Source organism: Etheostoma spectabile, chromosome 11 (assembly GCF_008692095.1).
Source record: "Etheostoma spectabile isolate EspeVRDwgs_2016 chromosome 11, UIUC_Espe_1.0, whole genome shotgun sequence".
NCBI classification, from domain to species: Eukaryota; Metazoa; Chordata; class Actinopteri; order Perciformes; family Percidae; genus Etheostoma; species Etheostoma spectabile.
In genome coordinates, this window is record NC_045743.1 from 14,601,981 (window position 1) to 14,627,962 (window position 25,982).

Below are 25,982 nucleotides of genomic sequence, written 5' to 3' on the forward strand. Positions count from 1 at the left end.
CTCAAAAAAGGACCCAGTAAGTAGTGCCCCAGAGACTAGTTATATAGCTGCATCTGTTCCTCTGCTAGGTGTGTGAAGCAGGAAACAGCGAGTGGGAAGAACAGTACTTTGGAAGACAGTCTGTGTGATCCGGAGGAAATGCCCCCCAGAGCCCAGGTCTGCTCTCTGGCCTGCCCCAATGACTGTGTTGTGGCACCCTGGGGACCTTGGAGCAACTGCCCTCTGGTAAGAAGCAATAATCTAGTGACCGTTTTCTTGGTTGGTTGACAGGTCGTGTGCCAAGTGGGATTATTTATGTTTCCATAATCAACAGCATGTATGCAAACATTAGGGTAAATTGGCTAGATAAGCCATTGGCAATGAGAGCTATTGAATAGAGGATCTTCCGGGTTTTTTTAATAACAGCACAGTATTAACCCACCGTGTTTTCAAACAGAAAGCCCAGTCACTGAATCCGTCTTGATATTGACATATGTTCATTCTTCTCCAAGACAATAATGTCTCACCCTCACCTGTCTTGACGTCTGACTGACACTGATGAAAGATGGAGATCTTGAAAAGACACATCTTACTTCCTGATGTCCCGGAAGGAGAAATTGTTTTCACAAATGGATGGTGTTAGTGTAAAACAGGGGTGCTTAGTGTAAAACATGCTAGTCCATTGTCATTGGAGATAGTTGTATAGCCCTGGGCCATTCTTGGACTCAGTTGAGGTTGGTGTGCAGTGTGTTCAGGATTGTGATGAGATCAGCAGTCTTGTGGGGTCCGAAGGTAGCACAGTGATGAAGGAAAGCATCCTGGTTAATAACCAAAAAATCTCCACCAAATGGCCAATTATGTTCCTTACCCATAGCCTTGTTTTAGTTGAAGCCAACTATGTCAATAAAAATGCAATAATGGAAGATTGTGTTTAGTTCCAAGACCCTCTAAAACAGAATACAATTTCTTTCTTCTTCTAGTATTGAGTATAAACCCAGAGCAGTCTTCATGGCGAAGCACAAACTGCATTCAATTTTTGTGTTTACATCCTGCTTATAGGATACACTTTCAGTACACAGTTTATCAACTCGTTTAGGTGCAATGCAATTAGACTTTTGTAATTTATTGTAATTTAATTATTCCCCAGCCTGGCTGCCAAAAGTGGATGTTTGTGTTTTTTCATCTACCGTATTTTTTGCACTACAGGGCGCACTAGATTGTAAGGTTGATTCACTATCAATGAATGGTCTATTTTCGATCTTTTTTTGTATATAAAGCGCACCGGACTATAACGCGCATTAAGCGGAAAAAAAACAGTCAGATAAGTCAGTCAGTCAAACTTTATTAAACGCGTTCACAATACGGTAACTCTCAACATTATCAAACGTTAATGAGCGTATTCACAATAAATACCAACCTTGTTTAGTTGTAACACGTAAAATACAACACAATACTGATATTCATGTCCGGCTAACGCTTTTGCCTTCAGTCAAATAGAGACTGTAGAGAAGCTTCTACCTGCTGCTCTCTGTTAAATAACCCCCTGTTCATTGTCCTCTAACTGTGGCCATCTTGCTTTGTTCCCGCGGAAACTCGTGTGGTTTCTTTACTTGGCGCAGGTCATCTTTTTGCTTCCCCCATTCCGTACCTTTGTTTCATTAATTTTGAATTCTCTCGCAGCCTCTAGTCCATGTTCAACTGCGTGACTGATAGCCTTGAGTTTGAAGTCCGCGGTAAGCGTGTCTTTGACAGTGCCATTTTGGGGTCCTTATGCACACACTGAATATTTTTGGTGAAGCACAGCATGTATACTCCGCAAAGCTCTGTCTACGGTAGCCGTAATGCGGGGCAAGCGGTGCGGCTTTTGTAGTTTACCAAAGTCATACTAAACATTTTGACTTAGCGCCGTGAGCGCCTTGTACAACACAAAATCGCTTAGGGGTCAGAAAGCAAAAACCGAATTAAACCCAAATATAACGGGGCTTTGGGTTATAAAGCGAAACTGTCGTTTTTGAGAAAATTAAAAAGGCTTTTAAGTGCGCCCTATAGTGCAAAAAAACGCTATTCTATAATTTTCATGGAGCTGATTTTAAGAATTTGCAAACAACTCAGTGGCTTCAGGGTAACGCCATAGATTTCAAATGGAACTGAATTAAAACAGGAAACAAATGGCCCACCCTGACCTGTAAGACAGGAAAACACATTCAGCATTTATCAATACCACTATGTTTTTTTGGAAAATATTAGGGAATATAGTAACTAGTGCTTAAATTGTAGAGCTAAAAAACTGATTAGTTCAGGATATTTCCCTCTGGGGTTTAGACACTGATTATGGTGGTAAAGAGAGTTGCTAAAGAAGGCAAGATCTGCTAGGACTACTTAGCGAGAACGATGAGAATGAATGAGTGAGAAAAACATAATCCTCATGATTGAACTTTGGCTAAGCTTCGGGTCAGCTTTTAGGTTGGGTTTTATTAAAGGAGAGGGTGGGCACAGGACAAACAAGCAAAACAGTGCAGCCACTAAACTAACTCAATTTAATTCAATTTTATTTATAGTAATTCATAACAAGAGTTATCTCGAGACACTTTACAGATAGAGTAGGTCTAGACCACATTAGACCACAAAATTTACAAGGACCCAACAGTTCCAGTAGTTCCACTCCATTTCTTTTGCCCAAATCCTTTGGTTTTAGTCTTGCCAACTTCCCATTTTGTTCATTTTACTCAGTGTTTTCTACCAGTCTTTAAACACAAACTTATTTTAACTGAAGTCAGGATTGCAGGGTTGGTTCCACATGGCAAAGAATCCCCAATCCCCTGTATGGGTGTGCGACAGAGACAGAGTGAAAATGTGAGGCAGTATGTTCAATACATATGCATAAAAATATTGTTCTGAAACTGTTTCTAATCTGTCAACAGCTAAAGGCGCAGTTGAGCATGCAGATGAAAGGATTTGCGTGTGCATGGTTGTGTGGAAACATTAGGGGCAAAATGAGCGCGGCTGATTCATGAGCCTCGCTCAAAGGTCCCTCATTAGGAGCTGACAGTGATTGAGGTGCGTGGCATGATGCGTCAGGAGCAGAGGGACAAATGCAGCTCAACGCAAAGACCTTTATCAGTAGAATCTTTCCTCTTCCCTCAGAGCTGACAGATGCTCCACATACCACATGTTTTTCCTTTGCTTCTCTGTTCACACATGTCCATTTCCATGTAGTGGGACTTGAGTGATATGCATGCTACCATTTGTTAAATGTGGCTCTCTTACAGTTCTCAAAATCAATCACTCAATTAATATCACACTTGTCTTCATCTACCTTCAACTGCCCCACCTAAAAGTCAATATTGCAGTGGATTCAGCTTCCTTTGCAGGATAATTGTGGCTCAGTGGTCGAGCGGTTGCCTGCCAATCAGAAGGTTGGTGGTTCGATCCCCGCCCCTGCAGTCATTGTCGAAGTGTCCTTGGGCAAGACACTGAACCCCGAGTTGCCCCCGGTGCTGCGCATCGGAGTGTGAATGTGTATGAATGTATATCTGATGAGCAGGTGGCACCTTGTACGGCAGCCCCGGCCACAGTGTATGAATGTGTGTGAATGGTGAATGTATCCTGTAGATGTAAAAGCGCTTTGAGCAGTTGTTAAGACTGGAAAGGCGCTATATAAATACAGCACATTTAAATACAGCACATAATTCAGACTTTCAGTCGGAAAACCCATCCAGCACAGCGTGTCAAATAATGTTGAATTCAATTCATACAGGTGTCCTAGTTCTTTCCAATACCTCAAGTGGGGGATATAAGACAATGTTTATGCAGAGTTGTGGCACTAAATGTGCATTACCTTTACTGGAAAAGCTCAGCCTGTTGACACTAAAGTATTAACACCTTGTCTAAAACAAAAGAAACACATACTCTGAAGTTAAAAATGTTAACTGGAGCTTCAATACATGAATCTAGGATACTTTTTTATAATTATTATATGTGCTATATCATAAGTATAAGATAATACATCATAGTTGTATAGATAATGTATCATTTTAAAAGAAAAAAACACTTTTACATTTTTCATTATTCATTTACGTTCTGACGCTTTTATCCAAAGCATATTGTATTTTCAAGAGCAGAAATGGGTTGATGAAGGCGGATAAAACATTATTGATGAGTAAGTTATTTAAAATAATTAGATGATTAAATGTTAATTTATCATTCCATGCCCATCATGACACACAGTAAGACTGGTGTTAAAACAACACTTCCGGGTTGTTGGCCAATTACACCAGGTTATCTCAGTGAAACTTTCTACCAGAGACTAAGTTTACATTACATGTAAAACCTAATTATGTAAAAAGGGTTAGGGTGATGATGTTTCGCTGGCAAAAGAGGCATAATCAGAAATACTTTATTGATCCCCGAAGGGAAACTCTGTGAGAATGAGGCTTGGGTCTTCATATTTAGTTTTTAAGTTGGATTTGGCATAAACGCCAGTATACAGATTTTAGGTGGCTTGTAATTGCCTTTAGTTCTTTCCTGCCAGAAGAGGTTTAAAGTGTGCTTGGATAGGGTGGAAAGGACAGGCACAATTTACAAATTGCAATGCTTCTCCTAAATATGTAACATTCAAGTTTCAATTTCACTTAGTTGACGTTTTTTATTTATGTATTGTAATTTAAATGGTTCAATCACAGGACATTTATATCCTAAATATCCCTTTTTCAAAATCAAGAAATTGATTTTGTAAGAGCAACAACTGCAGCTAAATTTTTAATTTCAGTTTCTTTGGCTGGCTGAAGCACCCCTCGAATCCAATCTGCTACTTCCCACCCCCCGCATCTCTGAAAATAAACCTGCTTGCTTGACAATGACATGTTTTTTGTTGATGCTGTCATTGTTTTGCAGCATTGTGACCAAGGAACAGCGAGGAACAGAAGCAGACACATCCTCCGCCTCCCAGCCTCAGAGAACTCGGGCTGCCCAGAGCTAGTCCAGTCAGAGCCCTGCGTCCTCAACAGCACCTGCTTCTCCTACCAGTACACAGTGTCAGGTAGGACGATCTGCACAGCAGGTCTGAGCTAGAATAAAGGAGCTGAGTGAGACTAATGTAGGGTTATCCACGGGTATCGATGGATATCCCGTCCACTCCGTTCTGCATTGGCCAATCTGCTTGCTGCTCCCTCACTGCAAGGGACACCTGATCACTCCACTGTTTTCTGTCCTGGCTCCTAAATGGTGAAGTGAGCTTGACATCAGGACAGCTGAAAGTCTACACATCTTCCCCTGCACGCTAAAAACACATCTCTTCTGACTGCATCTTGGCTAAGAAGATGATGGTTATAAAAAAAGAAAATTGCACTTACATTTTGCACTTACATATGGCACTTTGTATTTTGGCTTATTTGAAGCTATTGTACTTTACTATTGTTCTTCTATGTGATTCTTGCTGTTCTGAGTTTGTACCGTCATGGTTGAATGCACTTGTTTGAAGTCGCTTTGGATAAAAGCGTCAGCTAAATACAATGTAATGTGTGTGTGTGTGTGTGTGTGTGTGTGTGTGTGTGTGTGTGTGTGTGTGTGTGTGTGTGCGTGTGTGCGTGCGTGCGTGCGTGCATATATGTGTGTGTGTGTTGCAGACTGGAGTACATGCCAGCTGAGTGAAAATGCCATCTGTGGTCACGGTTCACGGCTGCGTCTCGTGGACTGTATTCGCAGCGATGGCAAGATTGTGGAGTTGCAGAAGTGCGAGCAGGTAATTACAGTGTAGTCAGACCTTAAGTTCAATGCAGATGGGGATGAAAGAACAGGAAGCGAAGTGTGCCAAATGAGAGAGAAAATTGGAATATTGTACTTCAAAATTGTTAGGGGAGCATGAAGTATCACTCAACTTCGTCTTCTGTTCCCACTGGCTTATATATTATTGAAAGCCCAGTTTTCCTATTTGTTTAAGTTAAAAGGTTCTGTCTAATCTCCTAACACCTTAATGTCTCACTCAGCAGTTTACCACCAAGCAACATACAACTTCAATTTAATTGCTTTGACTCATCTGTATGTTCCTCTGATCTTAACTATTAGTCAAAATAATTAATCATTTCTGCTTCTTTAACTCCAATATTAGGTTTAATTCTATATAAATGAGGGTTATTGACCATGAATTCCAAAAAGTAGTAGTAAAACTAGTAGTAGTAATGTTGTGTTTGAGAAATCTTTAAAAAAATCTGAAAAAGGGATGAAAATGTCAAATCTTGGTCAGTTTTTGACCCAGGAGGACGGAGGGATAGCCAGAATCATATTACACTATTGAGTGAAGGGAGTCTTATGGGGAGTGAGGCTGTGATGTTGTTGTCTCTGTGTTAAGTATAATGTACATTAACAATGTGATTCCCCCAATAACATTTTCAGGAATGTAGCTCAATAACATGTGAAGCAGGACATCTCTACTGTCCTGAAATGAACTGTAGCCTATTTAAAATATGGAAATTTGGGCGCTTTCTTTTTCTTGTTAGTGGAAATAATTAGCTAGCCCGCCTTGCAGCTCTGCTCTTGTTTTCTACAGTTTGGGCTGATCAACAAGTGCAGGCTGTCAGAGAGCTGCGTGGTTGACTGTCCTGTCAGCTGTATGCTCTCTGAATGGTCGCCGTGGGCGGAATGTTCGCACACCTGTGGTAACCAAGGTAAACAAATGAGCAAACAGACTTAACTCAAACCAATGGGACACCAACCTGATGAACAGACACAGAGTCAGCCACATGTGCAGTGCCTCATTATTTCTTCTACTCAGGGATTCTCCAAGATGTTGAATAGTGCATGAATACATTTAAATGTATTAAAATATGTAAGAGTATGTGTAATTCAAAGCCTTATTATACAGGGAAACAGTGTGCTGAGTTTTTTTCGTCTTCCCAATAATGTATACATTAATATTCTCACTTATCATTCTTTATGAAGCCCATTTTTCTTAATTAACATGGGCAACTTTGCTTTATGAGGTCAGATTATAACAACAGCAAGTTCATTCAAACTAAATTTTATACGGCTCACCTTTGGATGTCTTAAATGATTCAGTGTTCGTAAATACAATATATACCCTTCGTCTGCATGATTTAAAAAATGCAGTTACAAATCACAAACCTGTGACAAGCTCGTGATTACTTTGAGAGAGAGGTGTTATAACCTCATGCAATACACAAAAGTAAATGATTTAACCTGGATGCATACATTGTTTCTTGGGCCCCTAGAGAGAAAACTTCCAATAAGCTCACACTTAAGCTAGCCTTTAACTGGGGATTTCAACTCAAACTCTCTGTCTCTCTATGCTGTCAGTGTTTATGCCACTCTCTGTTCATTTTCACACATTGTGAAACACATCTGTCAGCCTTGATGGGGGGTTTGCATCGTATCTGTGTCAGACGACGCAAGGATCTTGTTCTGTCAGGATGCCATGGGAGCGCTAATGTTTTGGTTTGATTTTTGAGATGGCAGAGCTGAACGTCCTTTTGCTGTGTCTGCCCGGGGCCCACAGTGCTCAGCATCTCCCCTGGCATAACACAAACACACAGCTTCTGTCTTAACTGGATGGCTGATGGAGGCCATGCCTTTACCGATCCTCACAGGACCCACTGAGCTGTTACAGCATAGCAAACCCTCTCTGTGGCCCATCCTTTTTACTGTTTCCAAAAACTGCATTTCCCAAACGTTTCCTTCCAGCCATTCTTAATGGCTCACTTGAACAAAACACTAGGAAAGTATTAGATCTGATTATAAAGTGGCATGGTGACACAGAAGTGCTTATTCCTCTCACAAGGAGAACGTTTCTAAAAACAAAAGGCGCAGGATCATCATTCATATCATCATTAATTTCAGCCTCTGATTTTTTATTTGTAGTTTAAACTGCTCACATTACACTTTTTGGCTTTTTCCCTTTCCTTTCTTGTGTTATATATCTTTTTTGTGCACTTTATCGGTTTACAAAGTGAAAAAGCCCAAAGTCCCCCCCCCAAAGGGACTTAATATCTCCAACAGAAAACACTGTTCACAAACAGCTCCAAACAGCTCTACTGTAGTCCAGCCTTTACTTCTGTGACGAACGTGTGTCACTTTGTAACACACGTTATAATGCTCGCCTAGATGCTGGCATGGCACTCCCTCACACTCTGCAACTGACAAGCTAGCAGTACTTACTGCGCATGTGTGACTCCCAACAAAGATGGTACAGAAGTGAGATGTCTCACTCTGTAGCTAAAACAGAGAGCTCAACTCACAGGGTGAAAAGAGGGGCTGCAGCAATATGCAGTACAACAAATATATGGTGTTTTCTGACAATGTAAACACATAAACTGGTCAATTCTGGTACAACCTCTAAATACAATTATGAACCTGAAAACGAGCATAATATGAGCACTTTAAGGGTGCCTTAGGTTGCATTTACTTCTCTCACCCTGACTCACGTAGTTTTATCCCATGGATCCTATTGTGTTTTTGTTCTTTATTCACATTTTTTTTATATTATTGAAGTTCTCCTGAATGTCACTATGCATGAGTTTCATACATAAAAAGATAAAAAGACCATTCAGCTTAAACAGGAGAGCCCCATACATACAGTTGTCAAATATACTTGGGCGTCCTCTGCTCTATTTGTTCTTCCCAACGGTGTGTTGGCCTTGATGTTCTGCAGGTCAGTTTCTGCGCACCCGGAGAATTCTACAGGAGGCTAATGAGGAAGGTCGGCCCTGTCCCAACCAGCTCACCCAGAGCAAGCCGTGTCCCATAAGGCCTTGCTATACGTGGATGCTGAGTGACTGGTCCCCATGCACTGTCGAGGTAGACTATGGCATGCACTGTTAATTTTTGTTTGAAAGTTACAATGTTCTTCCTTCATATAAAATCATCATGTACTTACCAATGGTGCCCAGTGCACACTGAAAAAAAGAAAAAAAAATTAATTATTTGCTCTTTGGAATGTCATCACACTGAATTGCCACATTTCTTAGAGGTACCCTGTGGAGTTTGTTAAACGTGGCTAAAGACACAATGTGTCTTGGTGAGCACAAACTTTGTTGATGTGAAATACCACAGGCCACCTTAAACCTCTTAACATGTGAAAGTTAAGTTAAGCAGACAAGTGTTAAAACCCATACAATTGTATGTTCTCCTCAACTATATTCATATTTTCACAAAAGATTTGAAAAAAAAAAAGCTCCATTAAGGTGCATAGTAGATATTTCACCAGTCCGTATTGTTTGACTGGTGATTCAACTGTATGAAAACATTAAGGCAGTGGGTGGATTGAGAACACTAAGAACACAGAATTGAAAGTTTAACAGTAGATCACCGCATTTCTTTTCAAAATGTACCTCATATCTAAAGTTGAATAGAACTTTTGTAAAAATATTATGTTGAGGAAACATCTGTTGGTAAATCTTAAAAAGATCACACAGATCACATATGCGCTCCTGCAGGGTGCAGAGTGTGGTGAGGGGCTTCGGAGAAGGAGCCTATCATGTGCCGTCAATAGTGGCAACCGGACTGAGTCTCCTCTGCAGCCAGTGGACGAAGAACTTTGTGGAGACAAACTGAGGCAGTATATCCAACAGGAGATGGAGCAGCCCTGCTTCGTCCCCTGCCCAGGTAAAACTGCATTTACATATACTGGATTAACATCAAATGTATCAACGTATGTGGTGTTATTATTGATGTAAATGTATGAAAAATGCAGTATATTATTATTTCCTAACTAGCTTAAATATAGCAAAACTGGTAGCAGTACCTCAGTCCGTAGGGAGTTGGGTTGGGAACTGGAGGGTTGCTGGTTCAAGTCCACATAAGGACTAAAGTATGGTGTTGGACTGGCAGCTGGAGAGGTTCCAGTTCACCTCCTGGGCACTGCCAAGGTGCTGTTGAGCAAGGCACCAAACCCCAACTACTCGCGGCGCCTTTCCATGGGCAGCCCCATCACTCTGACATCTCTCCATTTAGCGCATGTATAGGACCTGAGCATGTGTGTGTAATTCAGGCCTGTGTATAATGTGTATAATAACAACAGAGTGTAAATTGTAATTTCCCCCTGTGGGACTAATAAAGGATACATTATTATTATTATTATTGAACTACACAACAGCATGCATTATTTATTACTGTGATTTTAGATTCATAACGCCAATAATTATTTGAACTAGGTCACTTCATAATCAATAATCTTGTTTTTGAATCTGCGTTATACAATACACTGTCCCCTCTCCCAATTGGTTGACATTTTCAGCTGCTAAATGATTATAGCAAAATCAATAAAAGTCATACATTAACTAATGACCCTTTTAGCCCTACAATATCTGGTCAAACACTTCCGATAACAATGTGTGGTAGGAAAAAAACACAATTTGACTTGGATAGAAGAAAGTTGTTATGCTTTGTTAATACAGTTCCTGAAAAGCAGCAATGCTACACAAGTAAATACTGAGTAACTAAAAGTGAGAAAGGTTTTACAACGAATTACTTTGATTACTGACACTAATAATTTATTACACCACATAACAACCCAGAAATACATAAAGAGTGAAAAATCAATTATGCTTACTAAAACAAGTAACAGCTTTGGGAATTATGCATGTAAAGAGCTTGTATGCCAGTAGAAAAGCACATTTTTTTTCCAACAGGAGTAATGCAACAAAAGACTAAAACTATAGTTTTTATTGTTTATTTATTGCTATTGCAGAAGCAGTATATGATCAAATGTAATGTAAAACTAAACTAGTTATATTCTATCTTACCCTAATTTCTCCTTTTGCATCACAAGGATAAATTAATTTAGAATGATGATCTTACAAGATTAAGCAGCACCAAGTGCAGACACGGCCGTGTGGGCTGGCAGTGAAAGTAGCGTTGGCAACCAATACCGATACTGGACTTGTACGGGGGAGCAACATGAAAATGAACTGTATGTTGTCCCTCTACAAACCAAATCAGCTACTGAAGTCACGAACCTCATCACAATTTTACACCTGTAAAATGACAGTTGGCAGCTAAGATTCAACAGCCTCCAGAAAAGCAAATCATGTTAACTTTGAGTTCCTGAATCAAAAACTAAAGGGATTGGCCCATCAACATAAAAATAAGATTTGTCTCATATGTCATCAAATAAATGTGAACTCATTTAATTAGCCATTTAATTAGACAATGTCAACCAACCTACACTGATTGCCTGTTGATTATGACCATTATATGTTTGTGTTATAAAAGCTACAGGAGCTGTGTTAAAGCATATCATTTAGCAAAAATGCATGAAAAAATAAGGCAGTGGGTGGGTGGTAAACACTAAGAAGTACTGAGACATAATTTAAAGTACTACAGTAGATCACTTACTTTAGCATTATGCCCTGTATAATATTCCAATGTCAGCTCAACATACATACATACATACATACATACAGACATACATACAGACATACTTACATGTCTGTCATGTAATTTCTAACATCACTATAATATCTAATAGTTACTTATAATATTTCTCTGCCATCAACATTGTATTTGTGCCCAGTGGCTTTTTTCAGCTTTATATTAGTGTCTCAAATTTTATAGTAACATATGTTATGGGGACTTGGTTTGCCTGTCACAGGTGTTTCAAACTTAGACAAATTACACCACTAAACGGCATCATTTCTTAGGGTCCTCTGTCCTGGTCAATAATTACTAAGCAAATCAAGTGTTAATTACACAGAGATTACACATAAAACGTGAATGAATGGTCCTGCATGTCCGTGTGCTAATCTATCTAGTAGTACAGCACTGTACAGCTGCAGCCACAGTCTCTTCCATTGTTCAAGTAAACAAAGAACCACATAATGCCTAATTCAGGACTGATGAGGATTTTCCACTTTACTGGCTCCAGCATATCAAAATTAAGAACGTATAGACAAAAAGAAAATGTAACTTTTTTAGACATTATGAAATTTTGTGAAACATTGAAATCAAACACTGTCTTCTGTCACACAGTGCTTTTAATTGATAATTTTGACAAGGAAATTAGAGACCCATAGCGTGAAGCATTGCCCTGGTTTTTGTATTTGGTCTATCTTATCATTATAAAAATCACCAAAGCAACAAGAAGCCAGCAGATCCTAGTTGATTGACATCCCATGATGCCGAATGGTGTTTTTTTTTTTTTTATTATCCTTTTCTGGGCCTCAGTGTGAATGTAGCATTATCCATAAGCAAGGGAGCTGCTGGCCACCTGGCAGCAATGACCTGCTTCACTTGTCACTTGTCTGACTTTCCACACTAAAAAAATCTATAATAAAGGTTTATGGTTCACATTAAGTTGGGATTCAAATACCTACATGAATAACATATTATATCAGATGTTTTTGTCCTTTTTCCAAGAGAAACACAATCGTTATTATCTGATCAAAAAGACATCTCTGATCTCCTTTGTCATGGCGCTGGCTGGGTGAGGCTCTCAGAAGCTTTTGCTATGCAGAGACGCCACGCCATCTTGCAGTGCTTGCTTTTGCTCATCTGTCTCTCGCTCTCCTCTGATCCTCGCCTTGATTCATCACTCATCCCGCCTTCGCTGTGAGCCTTGGCTCAGGATCAGAAGTGTTTAATGGTTGGAGCAGATGTGTGTGTATTTGTGTCTGTGTGTGTGTTGGTGTGAAGGTGGCAGGCACAGTGAGGGGACCAGGGGAGGGGTTATCAACATGTATGTGATGTACAGTGTGTGTGAATGTGTGAATGTGCTGCATCCTGCAGCTTTAGCCACAGCATGTTTCGACAGTTATAGCAGCATGAGAGAAGGGCTGATGGAGTGGATGGATCTGTATAAAGATGAAAGATAATGTATGCATCAATCCACACAGACATTCACTAATGGGTGTTCAGGGCAGAGAATCAGAGGGTTCTTCTAGCTAAGGAGCTGTGCCAGAGGGTGATATTATAACTACAAGCTGACCCTTTCAAGCTTAGGATTACATAGAAATTGAGTATCACGGTAGAGTGGTGGACCCAAATGCACGACTCAGACAGGTGAGAAAAGTAAAAAGTACTTTTATTGTCCAAAGAACAATGCAGGCGACAGTACAACAGGAGCAGGCAGTAATCGTTGTCAAAAGGCAGGCAGAAGTCCTGTAATACTCAGGAAGGCAAAAGTACAAAAGGAAAAGGCAAGAATTGTGAACGGGAAACAGCCTTGGGTCCAAAAACACTGGGGAAGCAAACTTGAAACAAAACGCTGGAAAGAGTGACATACGGAATACTACAATCAGGTAAAGGTGAAGTGGGAATGGTGAGTATTTAAGCGCTGGGATGAGGGGAAGCTGAAAACAAACAGGTGAGTCTAAGTAGGGGCGGAAATGATAATCAAACAGGCGTGAAAACAGACAAAGGCAGGAAGACAAGTGACCAAGGATGTAACCAAACAGAACAAGAAGTAGACAAACAAACAGAAAACGTGAAAACACACTACTTGACAAAGCCATGACAGAATGCTTGATCTTCAAGTTGTTGGCATGTTATTTGTAAACTCACAGAATACATCAACCATTATCCACTTAATGATTTCCCAAATCATGTTTTGCTTCTCCTCAATGAAATGTTTCCATATTGGTTGTTGCCCATACAGTTGGATTCACAGTTATAGCTTTTTTTGTATAATTTATAACTCCGGTTGGTCTATTACTTCTGAATACCCATTGGGCTGTCTGAGTAATTTGTTTGTGTGCATTTGGTGTATTGTCAGCTGCAAATGTGTTCTGAAGTTGTTTCCGACTTCTTTTAAATGTTCCTGGAGCTAATAAAATGTTCCCCAAAATATTGCTGGCAAGTTGAACATAAACCACCCTCAAGTATCAGAAAAGAAAGTGTGACTGTGTTATTGATGAAGTTGTGCCTATCAGTGATGTTTTTCTGTCCCTTTCTGCCTTCAGGCGACTGCCATTTGACTGTGTGGTCGTCTTGGAGCTCTTGCCAGCTGACCTGCCTGGAGGGGCGGAGTTTTGAAACCACCGGTCGCCAAGCTCGCTCTCGAGCTGTGATCATTCAGGTCATGGAGAATCAGGGCAGCTGCCCACATCAAGTCTTTGAGACCCAGCCCTGTAAAGGTACTGAGGATACCATGTATATACATATTGTATGTCAGAAAACCTTACATATTGACATAAATTGTGATGAGAGTCGTCTTAACACAACCTTGTTTGAAAGCTCTGATGAACCCACTATATGCTACCTGCTCAGCACCAAACAGCAGACATACAAAGTGAATACCTTCTGAACGTAGAGGAGCATTTATCTGCTTAAGAGCCAAATATTTCCCTCAGGAGTTTGGGGTGTCCAAAAACAGCTAAAAAGAGAATAAAAATCAATGTTAATGTGGCTTTGTGTGTGCTTGATGTGTAAATTAGAAATAGTTTCCAAACATGTCAGAATCTATCTGTTAATAAGGTTCAAAAAGTATCTTAACACCAAGGTGAAACGCAGTGTTTCACCAACCCTTTTCTGGTTGAATGTTTTAAGGCTTTTACACCATCTGTGATGTCAGGGAGTACACTTCTACATAACTGCAGCTGTGGGGGAGAACCCCAACCACTGGAAATCAGCAAAAACAAGGTTTTAATGGGTTTTAAGTTGGACTTTATTCTCTATATAAATAGACAACCAATTAGGGGAGAAGATATGGATATTTAAACATGAAATTCTCAGATAAACTTAGTGGGATCAATGAAGTGTAAATTGTCTCCCAATAAATGTTCATGATACTGGAATTCACCTAGCACACAGAGCGCCACAGACTGATTTTTGGGAAAATTAATTGACGGACCTCTGGATCTAAAAAAGTCAAGTCAAGTCAATGCTTCCAACCAAGCTAGCCAGCTATCGTTAGCTGGTAACTTAAGGGTAAGTTTGCCAGATTGTGTACTGTTGTACATGCAGATAAAAGATGCCAGTACCCGGAGGTCTGTGTTTACTTGCTGGCAAAACTCTGTCCAGTGACTTGCCTCCGCCGATAGAAAAATCTGCAGCTTTTCCTCTTTAGTCATCCACACCAGCTCAACCTTCTCATCCAAAAATCGTCACGTCTGGTTTAAGAAGACAACGACCAAAATGCCAAAAACAAAGGCTTTAAAACGGCTGTCCACAAACCAATGGGTAACATCACCTCTGCTACGTCCATTATTATTACAATTAATGGTAATTGGGCACTATTACCTTGGAAATTACCTTGGGAAGTATTTGCACCTTGACATAACACTCATCAACCCACACACTGCCACAGCTCTTAACAGATATTATGGATTGGAGGCTTCTTTTGGTTTCAATAACTATACACCTGTCTGTACCGAGGTAAAAGGTGATGCTACAAGTGCTTTTTAAATGGCCAGCTCAGCTGTAAATGGCAGTGATTGTAATGGCAAAGTCATCACTGAAGCTGCTTCACAGGTTAGCACTTAAAAATTATAAATACGGTTAAAAGGCTAGCTACCATTAAAGTGTCAGTATTTGAACATACAGTAAAAAGGTCATGGGTACTACACCACTTATCCAATTGTGATGAAAGATAAAGGCATCTAATAACTGACTGACCCAAGAGGGATGAATGTATTACACAGGGAATTACTGTTTGTATTTATATTGTTTTTGAATGTCTACTGCAGTTTTAATTTTTAACATCCATTTTGTGTATATCTCTTTGACTTGACTGTTTATTGTACTCTTTTTGATTGCTGCACCTACTAAGGCCAACACCCTTTTTCCCTCATTAATTACCTTGTAACGTTGCATGTATAATGGTAATTGTCACATTGGCATTCATTAAAATGCTGCACACCTGTGTAGCTAAATCTATGGCTTTCATCCAATATATACTTTGTTTAAAGGTCTTTCCTGCTGTGTTTGTTCTGTTTGTAATCTTGCCATAAAATACAATATTGCATGTGTGGCTAGATTTTCTTTAATACATAAAATCAGGCTCAAGTGTCTTTGGCTGTCTCTTCTCTTCGAAAGCTCTTATTTACCCCCCAGGTAAATAAGAGCCTTCCTTTTAGAAGATAAGCGGTGTTTTTCATTTCCAACCAATTTCTACCATCTCATTTCCTCCAAATATGCCTCCGAAGCAGAACACTGCTTCAGAGGAAATTGTGTCCTTGTCCTTACTTTATAATATGAAGTGGTGGTTAGTAAAGTCCATGGGAGCCTGACGACAGGACTGGGTGCCCAATACAAACTGCTATTAAGCATTGTCTCTTCCTCTCTTCCATTCCTACAGGGGGGAAATGCCACAGTTACCAGTGGAGGACTGGGGGATGGAGCAACAATGAGAGAGCAGTGTGGTGTCAGCGCTCAGATGGTGTCAATGTCACAGGTGAGTATAGTTGCCATGTCCTGTAGCGTTGTGCAGAAGCTCGTAAGAACACACATTCTAATATAAATATGAATATCCGTCTATCCTATGTGATTTTGATTTGATTGATCTATATGTACTGTATGTCTAGCAGTTCTGCACTGAACTGAATCTGTGTACGAAGCTGCACGGGGTCTCATTTTTTTAATTCAGTTTGGATCACATGAATATGTGCTACAATACCAGTTTGTTTGATTGCTCAAAAAGCAATTTGTAAGCGTTGCCATGACAGTAAGTGAATCTTCTTTAATTCATTTGAGAAAGCTGTCACACTGGTAATTTTGGCAGAGGTGGTTGTAGCAGGTGGTTTAGAATGGATTTCCTTGTTGGTTCAGGAGATAATTGAAACGTTAGAAAACAAGTGAGAAGGTAGGATACAAAAACGGATGTGATGTATTCGCAACCGTTAATCTCAGTTTACAATATCATTACACTTTAAATGGGTTATGCACTCTATACTTTCTATCTCTAACACACACACGCACACACACAAACACACACACAGAATAATTTTAGCGTAGTATTCTAGTTCTAGAATTTAACACCTTATTTGATCTGCCTATACTCAGTGCGGCCACCATTGATTTCTCCTCCCCCTCTTAACATAAGTAATCAATAAGCCAGACTCTGAGCTGGGAGGCTTTCAATCCATATATATATAACCATGCATTTGTGTTTGTGGGAAGAAAAGCAGGCGTAGAGAAAGAGAACAAAGGTATATAGCGCTGTGGGAACGAAAGCTTTCGGCAAGCTTGATGTGCTGTAAATAGTGGGTGAATGTGATCTTATCGCTGTAAGGAAGTGTTTCTGGCAAATATGAGCCCAGGAGGAATAACCTCCTTCTTCAGAGAAGGCAAGAGCCCAAGGCATTACTCTTTGATATTTTGACATGCAATTTTCCATGTTGGAATTAAAATGTTCACAGATTGATCAGGGACCCTGATAGGCAACTGAGCCCATTAATCAGGTGTGGCAGTACATTAATTTAGTGATCAATGGCTGAAGGAACAGAAATAAGAACCTGTTGTCTCTTCCTCCAGGGGGGTGTTTCCCGCAGAAAAGGCCGACCACGGTCAGACACTGCCATCCCGCGTGCACTAAACCCTTTTCTCACTGTACACCGGTAAGATCATTGTACTTTGATCAAGCATCTTTGATCTGTGTAATTCTCACTGTGTTTTTTGCTGCTTCCACCTGCTACCACTTTCTAGGTCATGAGTTAAATGGGTTTTGACAGATGTCATGTCTAATTGTAAAGAACAGGCATTTAAAGCATAATTAGATTAATACCAATGAGTGTGTGCTCACTCTACACCTAGATTTGGGGGGGGGGGAGGGGCTATGAAAGCAGCTATGAAAATGACTGAGAATAGCCTAAACTTGACAATTTACTGCCCCTTAGAGTACCATTTATGCAACTGCACTTAAGAAATGCAAAACAGTGTAACTGATGCATTTAGGATGCACTTGATATGTGATTTTATTTAATAGAATTTTAAATGCTTCTAAAATTAAAGCAATGTGTCAAAAGTAGAGTCCACAATGCTTAGAAAGGTAATACTGTGATCTGGTGTATTGCATTTGGTTTGTGTGTGTGTGTGTGTTGTGTGTGTGTTGTGTGTGTGTGTGTGTGTGTGTGTGTGTGTGTGTGTGGTTTGTGTGTGTATTTGCCTGGCTGAGGCGTAGTTTCATCAGTGTTTAAATCTTGGGAGTGCTGCTGTAATCTACCCCCTTAGAGCACAGTCAGTTTGATGTTGGGATTTGGATACATCAACCTTGCGTTATTAGCAGAAATTTCTTTAAGAGAGATGAGTAAAGCAGAGTAGTCCCTACACATGGCAGAGGGGTTTGTCAGCAGTGTTTTGCAGCAATGGGAAAATAACGATCACAGTCGTCTTGTGTTGGCTGTAAGTGATGTTCTCTGTCCAATGCAGAGCGGAGTGTGTGGGTGTGAGAAGGGTTACACTGAGGTGATGACCACACATGGCTTCTTGGACTACTGCACCAGGACCCCGGGGGTGGATACCAACAAGAAAGCTGATGTGAAAACCAACTCTGGAAGATTAAAGCCCGGGCCGTCTCAGGCCCAGGACCTCTTCAGCGAGTGGACATTACGACCTGTTGGCCCAGGTACTGAAATGGAAATCATCTTTACAGCTCGACCAGTGTGTCTGAGATCGTTCGTGCCTTTGAACTTGCCTTTTTAACTCTAGAATCATTGGGCTGAGGGTGGAATCCATTTTACGTCAATGCATCGTCATTAAATGCTGTAAAAAAAAAAAAAAAAAAAGCTCAGTGGAGCATAAAAATGTCATGAATTTCTAGTTGCTCCTCTGCAGTATGTTGAAAAATAAAATAAACCCACTTCTTCATTCTAAAATGTGAGAAAAAAAGTTCTAAAGATCATCAGACAAAAGATGTAGATGTAAATATGTTCAAAACTTTGTATTAAAACTCCTTTTTGATTGCACAGATGGAAGAGTAAAGCTGTGGGTTTACGCCGTGACTGCCGTTGGATTCGTCTTAATACTCTTCATTATTGCATTATCATTCCTGGTCTGGTATGTACTATATTGCTTTCTTAAGAGATTCCTCACATTTTTAAGAACAAAAGCGCTATTGTAGGCCCACACATTGCAGCTGAGAAGAGACGGAGCACATGGAGAAGCTAATTCCTAATCATCTGGTTTTCTTCGAAAAAAAAACAACCTGTCAAGAGTTATACTGCTGACAGCATATTGTCTGCTGTGTGCATCTGCTATCAGATAACGTAATTATTTGTTAATACTGACATCAAGTTGGGTTGCTGCTAAATCAGAAACACTTTTCAGCATTTTTTTTTTTTGTCTATGTATTTTAGTAAGCCATCCAAAACCACTAAGACGTCTCCACCACCTCAGAAGCCCTTGACCCTGGCCTACGATGGCGACGTGGACATGTAACCAGGCTGCTATACCTCAAATGGACGCGCTCGGCCTCGGACTCCTGACTGCGTTCAGATTGTTAGCAAGCACGTCCATCACATAACACTGATTTTTGGCCAGTTTAAGCTTGGGTGACTATGTGCTGTAATGCCAATTGTATTGCAAAAATGCAGCGGACAGATAGCGACGATCGCACCTGATTTGCTGCTGAATGGCAATGTAGCTCATGATTATGGCATCAGTCAACTTTCCTCCCCTAGAAAGAGGAATAAAGGCAGAATATGGTGGAAATGAGATAAAATGTCTCTAGACATTGGAAATAAATGGACCTCTAGTTTCTTTTTTTAACTGCTTGCAATGTGAACGCAGAGTTGAAGCTCTGTTTGCAACCTACAAGTCACGAGGACTACTTAAAGGCAAAGACTACGTGGAATTTTGAGATTTATTGTGTTAAGAATCAGAGGGACCACCTGATTATTTGTCTCATATTTGGGAGGTGAGGGAGCCAAAAGATCTTGAGTCAGCAGTCACTCATGCCATTCAAAAACGGAACAACAGAACATTTGGCATTTGACTTTGTCTCATCAGTGCTGGATCTTTGTAAAAAGAAAATGTCACACGCCTTTTGGCTCAACAGCCTTTTTTTGAATTTCTGAGAATAAACAAGATGCTCTATGCACTACATTAGTGCTGATTCACTTTTGTTTGTTTTTTCCTTTCAAATGACTTTTCTAGTGTTTTAATTGTAATGCAAGTTGTTGCTGTCAGATTGTGTTTTGTTGATGATGCCATGCGTTGTGTATATGTGGAAACCAAAAGCAGGCTTGCCTTGAATTTAACAAAACAATGATGCAGTATTTTTTTCTCCTCCCTGATTCTCATAAGACTTCCCTAAATTGGGGATTTTTTGGGGTCCTGACACGTGGCAGACTATGTTGTTGGTCAACGTGGTCAAGACTTAACAGCAAACAACCCACACAGACCTTTAAATGTAATTTTCAAATGTCAGCATGATGATCATACCTCACACAATCTTTTTCATCAAATCATGCACAAACAAGAAAGCACTGATCACCAAAACAAATACAAGAATGGAGATGGTGAATTATCAACTGGATCACGCACAGTGTATTTTTAGAGCCAAAAGGCTTTACTTCTTTTTACAAGGATGTCATAAATTTTTTACACCATTTATTTTATTGTATTACATCCACTTACAAAGTCATTTGACAGAGCAAGACCACATTGTGTTCTTTGCTTCCTCTTTTATTTCAGTTTTTGGATAAAGACAGGGCTCAAAACATGACAGCAAACACCAAATATTTAATTAGGTCATCTCTTATTTTTATCTCTCTAGCTCATGCACAAAAGTAATGACTTTTTGGTAACCCTTTCTATAAAGATCACATCTATAGTGTGTCATGGGGGCATTCATAGTGAATAATAATGCATTTAAATTTTAAATAAGAATCTATGCTGCATCATAAATTATGTAAGTCGCCAAAATGCAGAGATTCACAAATAACACTTGTCTGCTTTGCGTATAGAATGTTATGTTGTCAAACCAACATGACGAATTGAAAGTAAGAAAAAGACAAAATACATTATGTCAAGCTTTGTTTTCACTATGGATTTAAATAGTAAGTTGGGGTGTCACAAACAATCAACAATGACTGACAAAATTAATGTATTTTTTGTCTTTTTTTTTACTTTGAATATAGCATATAGGTTTTTATAACTTAATGTTGCATTCCTAACACAGACAACCTTTACATGAAATTCCCTTGCATGGTTTATTAACACTTTGGCGTCTTACATAATAATTACTGCATGCAAATGCATTACTCTTTACTTACCACCAACAATGAAATGCTGTGATGAAGCATGCATTATTATAGATTCCTCAATATGAGCTTTACTTTACATACACAAAGATAACTTATGACACTGCATGGACTATTATAGCACACTATGAGTCCTTGCATTTGATAGTTGGTGTGTATAGGTGATAATAGGTAGTCATAGTGTATTTTGAGCCCCAGCAGTCTAGATCATTGATAAGACACATTATAAATCACATCTATAATGTTTCATGACTGCTGCAGAAGAAAGCATTATGTGTAGTAATGAAGCATATGAAAAGCTTTATAGTTCCTTATGAATGCCCTCATAGAAAGTGCCACTGACCTTTCTTTTATTCAGCCCTGGAATTGTTTCAGATTTCCACTTACATTATAAGGCATCCAGAATCTTAGTAAAGCATCATAGTGGACCATAAACGCTTACATTTAGTATAATTTAGTGACGGATCCTTCAGTGCATTGTTCACACGACCCAGTGGAGAATTAAGTTCCTTAAACTTGTTGGCTTTGGCCATGACCAGAGTTTACGCTGCTTCTCTTTCTGCCTCTACAAACTGAAGACACACAAGACTCGGTCTTGTATTATCTGACCTCCATCTGAATGTATTTTACCAGTGACTATATAATCGTAGTGGTTGTACAAATACAGTTGTTACATGCTGTAACAATTGTATTTACACAGCTGATTGTATGTAAGCATGCTTGATCTATTTTGGCAGAAAGTGCTCCGAGTGGCCTTGCAAAGATTCTGTTTTACAAGTTGCCAAACATTTTAGAGTTGTTTCTTTCAGGCAGTGTTTCTACACTGGACATTTGGTGAATGTTAGGTCAATGTGAAATCCAATTGTGAGATACTGATAATCTCTGGATAACAGAATCAACTAAATTATCCGGGCACATTTCCATTATAAAACAAAGAACAGTCTGACACATTGGGTTTTATTCAAGAAAATCTAAAAGTATGTTCACTCATTGTTTACAGTGACATGCAATTTGTTTTACTATTGTGTGTACATGGAGAGCTGGACAAAAATGCAAATAAATTGTGAAACCATGTGGAAAATAAACACTTCTTTCCTTTTTGTTGCACATTTCAGTGTTTAAACTGAGTGAAATCTTTTCGAGAGAGATGCTCTAGTCCTGCTGTGATCATCATTGGCTCCTTGACTCTCAGATGTTGATAAATTGTAATTACTGGTAAAGGCTCTGAGGCAGAGTCCAGAATATGTAAGCAGCTGATAAGATTCATCTTACCCTCCAGTCAGATTCCCATTCTGTTAGTCCCAGGATGCTCACAGGTTGTGAGAGAAACAGTGTTTAAATCTTTTGTCCAATTAATTTTTTCAAGACTGTCACTTTTGTTTAAGAGTGAGTTGAATTCAAACGCTTGTGTCACTGCCACCTGATCAGTGGCAAAGACGTGGGCTGATCTTGTCCTGTCCAATTCATGTCATTTTAGTAGCTTTCGAGACATATTTGCATGGTTTCAGTGCAAACGTGTGAGCAGTTTGACAATGGCACTGTCTAGCTTTTTGCAGAATGCAACTACTTCCGCAAGCTGGATCATTCTGATTAAAGTTGGCAGCAGAGATAGGGCTTAATGAATACATATAGCAGGAACAATGCATCATTTCCTAAAATAACGAATGTTTATTATAATTTATTAACCATGTGCATGTTTTCACTCCAGCATAGTGAAAACTTTGCTAGTGATGTTTTGTCTTTCCAAAGGGAATCTTTAACTGCATTTTTTGGAGGGAAAAAAAGAAAACATAATATGCTATTCATGGAATTTAGCCTGTATTGAAAATCATTTTTTGAATAGTGGAGAACAACAGCAAGACAGAATAGGAAGCCATGCGACGGAAGTCACCAGCAGGAATTGAACCATGAATCCCAGCTGCATGTTGCTTGTCCATCACAGACATCTGGACCAACGTGAGCCTTCATGTCTTTAACACATCGACGTGTTATGGTCAAGGTGTAAATGCCTGGGACTCGCCTGCAGTCAGTCTTAATCAATAGATGAAATGTCTGCAAACAGCAAGTGCAGTTGCCACTGACTTTGGTGAATTACTACTGATGAACAAGATATTTAGGTGTCCGGGATTCTGGAATCTTTATAAGTCCAGGATTGCCTGATTGTTTGCAGTGTTTTCCACTGCTATAAAACAAAAAAAGGACAGCAATGTCGGTTTGTCGGTTGTATCACTTTGATGCAGAATGACATATCTCTGCAAGTAATTGCATACATCGACATACAATTTGGTAAAGACATTCATGTTCCCTTCTGGATGAGTTATAGTTACGATCCCTTAACTTTTTAATCTAGCGCCATTATCAGGTCAAATGTAATTAAGTAAATAAGTAAAGTTTATTTGTATAGCACTTTTCACAGATAAAAATCACAAAGTGCTTCACAATAAAATCTAATACAATACAACAAATTAAAATAAATACAAATAGAAAACATAAACAACCATTAAAAACCCCTCGACTAACTAAAAGCCTTCTTGTACAGCAGAGTCTTCAATTGCTTTTTAAGAGATTCGACAGAATTCACACAACATGGAGAAGGAGGCAAGACATTCCACAGCCTATGAGCCACTGCTTGGAACGATCAATCCCCTCTGGTTTTAAAATGAGTGCGGGGAACCACTAAAAGCCTCTGACCTAATGACCTCAATACGGGTGGGAGTATGAAGCTGTTTCAAGTCGGATATGTATGGAGGAACTTGACCGTGCAGGGCTCTAAAAGTAAGACTAGGATTTTAAATTGAATTCTATACTGGACCGGTAACCAGTGAAGTGCTGCCAAATCAGGTGGGCTGTGTGCTCCTATGTTAATGTGAGTTAAAAAGCCCTGCAGCAGAGTTCTGAACAGCCTGGAGATGGTAACGCTCGTTTTTACTCAAACAGGTGAAATCCAAGTGTGAAGAAATGAAAGCATGAATGATCATCTCCAACTCCCCCTTAGTTACAAGTGTTTTTAATTTGGAACTACCATAGTCCAAACAAAAGTTAAACTGTCTAACACTGGTTTGTAAGTATTTGGTTTACGACCAAATACTTGCTGTGCCTAAGTACGGCCTCACTGTCAGCTGTCAGCGCTCATTAAATATGACCTTTGTGCAGAGCATTACATAATGTGTATGTGTGTGTGTGTGTGTGTGTGTGTGTGTGTGGTGTGTGTGTGTGTGTGTGTGTGTGTGTGAAAGAAAGAGACAGACAGTTGTTTACTTTGATATTCTAATGAGTATCTGGTACAGAGTTGGTCAGACTGAGTTTCTGCATCATCAGTAACAAGCAGGTGTTCAATCCAAAGATGTGAAGGTTGGCAGAAATATAATTTTTCTTCTCGGTTTTAGGTACAATTGCCCTTATAATAGGAAGACCAGAACCTTGCGATCTGAAAGCGCTGAAGTGGCACAAGGAGAACAATGATAAGATGCTGCATAGATAAGATGGTGCAAGCTCGTGTTATCATTAGGGACTTTGAAGTTTAGCCTGGCTTCAACTCGGAGCTAATGAGGGAAGGGCAAATCAATGTAATACGGCCAAGTTTCTGAGTTTTAGTTCATGCTCTGGCAGCAGTACTTTGTATAAGCTGAAGGTTTGAATCACAAAAGTAAATGGGATGTTGCAATAAAAATGATAGTTTTCTTCAAGGTGAAGAAATCATGATGTATTGATTATTAACATGTTAACCTTTGTCACTTTTTAGAGGCAAAAAACAAAGTAAACAACACAAGAACAAATATAAATTCACTTGTCCCAATATAAGCTATTAATTATCATGAAGGTTATTCTATCATTTGAAGATTGCACAAATTCAAATGAGAAAATGTCTTTAATGCTCTTGAATAGAATTCTCATGGCCCCAATCTCCAAACAACGAAGAAAACATGTGACTAGTGGGGTCATCAAAGGAGGCGGGGAATGTCCTGAGGATTCACTGACTGACATCTTTGAGACATATTCACCACAGGGGCACATGTCTAGAAAAGAAAATTGTTATTGTATTTTATCTTAACAACTACATGATGAACCCCTGGCTACTAAGTCATATCTGACTAAACTCTCCTTCCACGTTTCATTCCTTGGATTAAAATATTATGATGATGGGGTCTGTGGCCTAATTACAATCTAATTTGGGTTCTTGGCCTAATTCTTGTCTGACATTATAACAATTGGGGAATCTGGGAGACATCGACAAGCCAGGATAGATTTCCTTCATTACGTCCCCTTTAAATGAAAGCATTTTGTCTTGTTTTTATCCCAGACCATCCTCTGTTGTAAAAGTATAATGGCATAGTCTATCTGTCTTTATAGATGTCTTTTAGAGGATATTACAAGATCATAGTTCACATTTTTTGCTGACCTTATCAAAGCATGCTACATTATGTTTCCAGGCATTCTCCATGCAGTGATGCATGCACCTTGCTGAGGTTTGAAATACATCACAACGGATAGAGTCTGCTTTTATTCTGGCCAACATAACATTTTCTTCGTGAAGTGATGCAGAAGTGCAGGGTTGCAATGTGTGTGATCTTTGACAATGTAAAACTGACATGATGGATTTCTTAAGTCGAGCTGATTTCCATGCAGTACCATTGTCAAAAGAATGGCAACAGTATTTATGCAAAGCTGCAAATATATATTTCTATCAATATTACTTTATACTAAATAGTATTTACTTCTGTTGCAGCTGTCCCTGTTTAAGACGTATGGGATTTCCTATGATGTTGAGACAAAACTCCAAATATAAACTGTCTCTCGCACTGTCTGAAAGCTGCTTTAAGCCCCAACTTGATTCAAGTTTACACACACATGGCCTAC

The 25,982-nt window shown here is 39.5% G+C and overlaps 1 protein-coding gene across 2 annotated transcripts in view; it reads left to right on the forward strand.

Annotated features, from left to right (window-relative positions):
* Positions 1-20,864, forward strand: part of thsd7ba (thrombospondin, type I, domain containing 7Ba) — a 190,109-nt gene extending 169,245 nt beyond the window's left edge. For both annotated transcript variants that reach the window (XM_032529739.1, XM_032529741.1), the window contains 12 exons: positions 69-225; positions 4,873-5,017; positions 5,604-5,719; positions 6,524-6,641; positions 8,642-8,787; positions 9,426-9,594; positions 13,887-14,060; positions 16,223-16,318; positions 17,398-17,480; positions 18,292-18,487; positions 18,831-18,918; positions 19,218-20,864. In XM_032529739.1, the coding sequence (XP_032385630.1) occupies positions 69-225; positions 4,873-5,017; positions 5,604-5,719; positions 6,524-6,641; positions 8,642-8,787; positions 9,426-9,594; positions 13,887-14,060; positions 16,223-16,318; positions 17,398-17,480; positions 18,292-18,487; positions 18,831-18,918; positions 19,218-19,299 (1,570 nt within the window). In that variant the 3' untranslated portion in view covers positions 19,300-20,864. The remainder of the gene's footprint in view (positions 1-68; positions 226-4,872; positions 5,018-5,603; positions 5,720-6,523; positions 6,642-8,641; positions 8,788-9,425; positions 9,595-13,886; positions 14,061-16,222; positions 16,319-17,397; positions 17,481-18,291; positions 18,488-18,830; positions 18,919-19,217) is intronic.
* Positions 20,865-25,982: the final 5,118 nt, after the last annotated feature.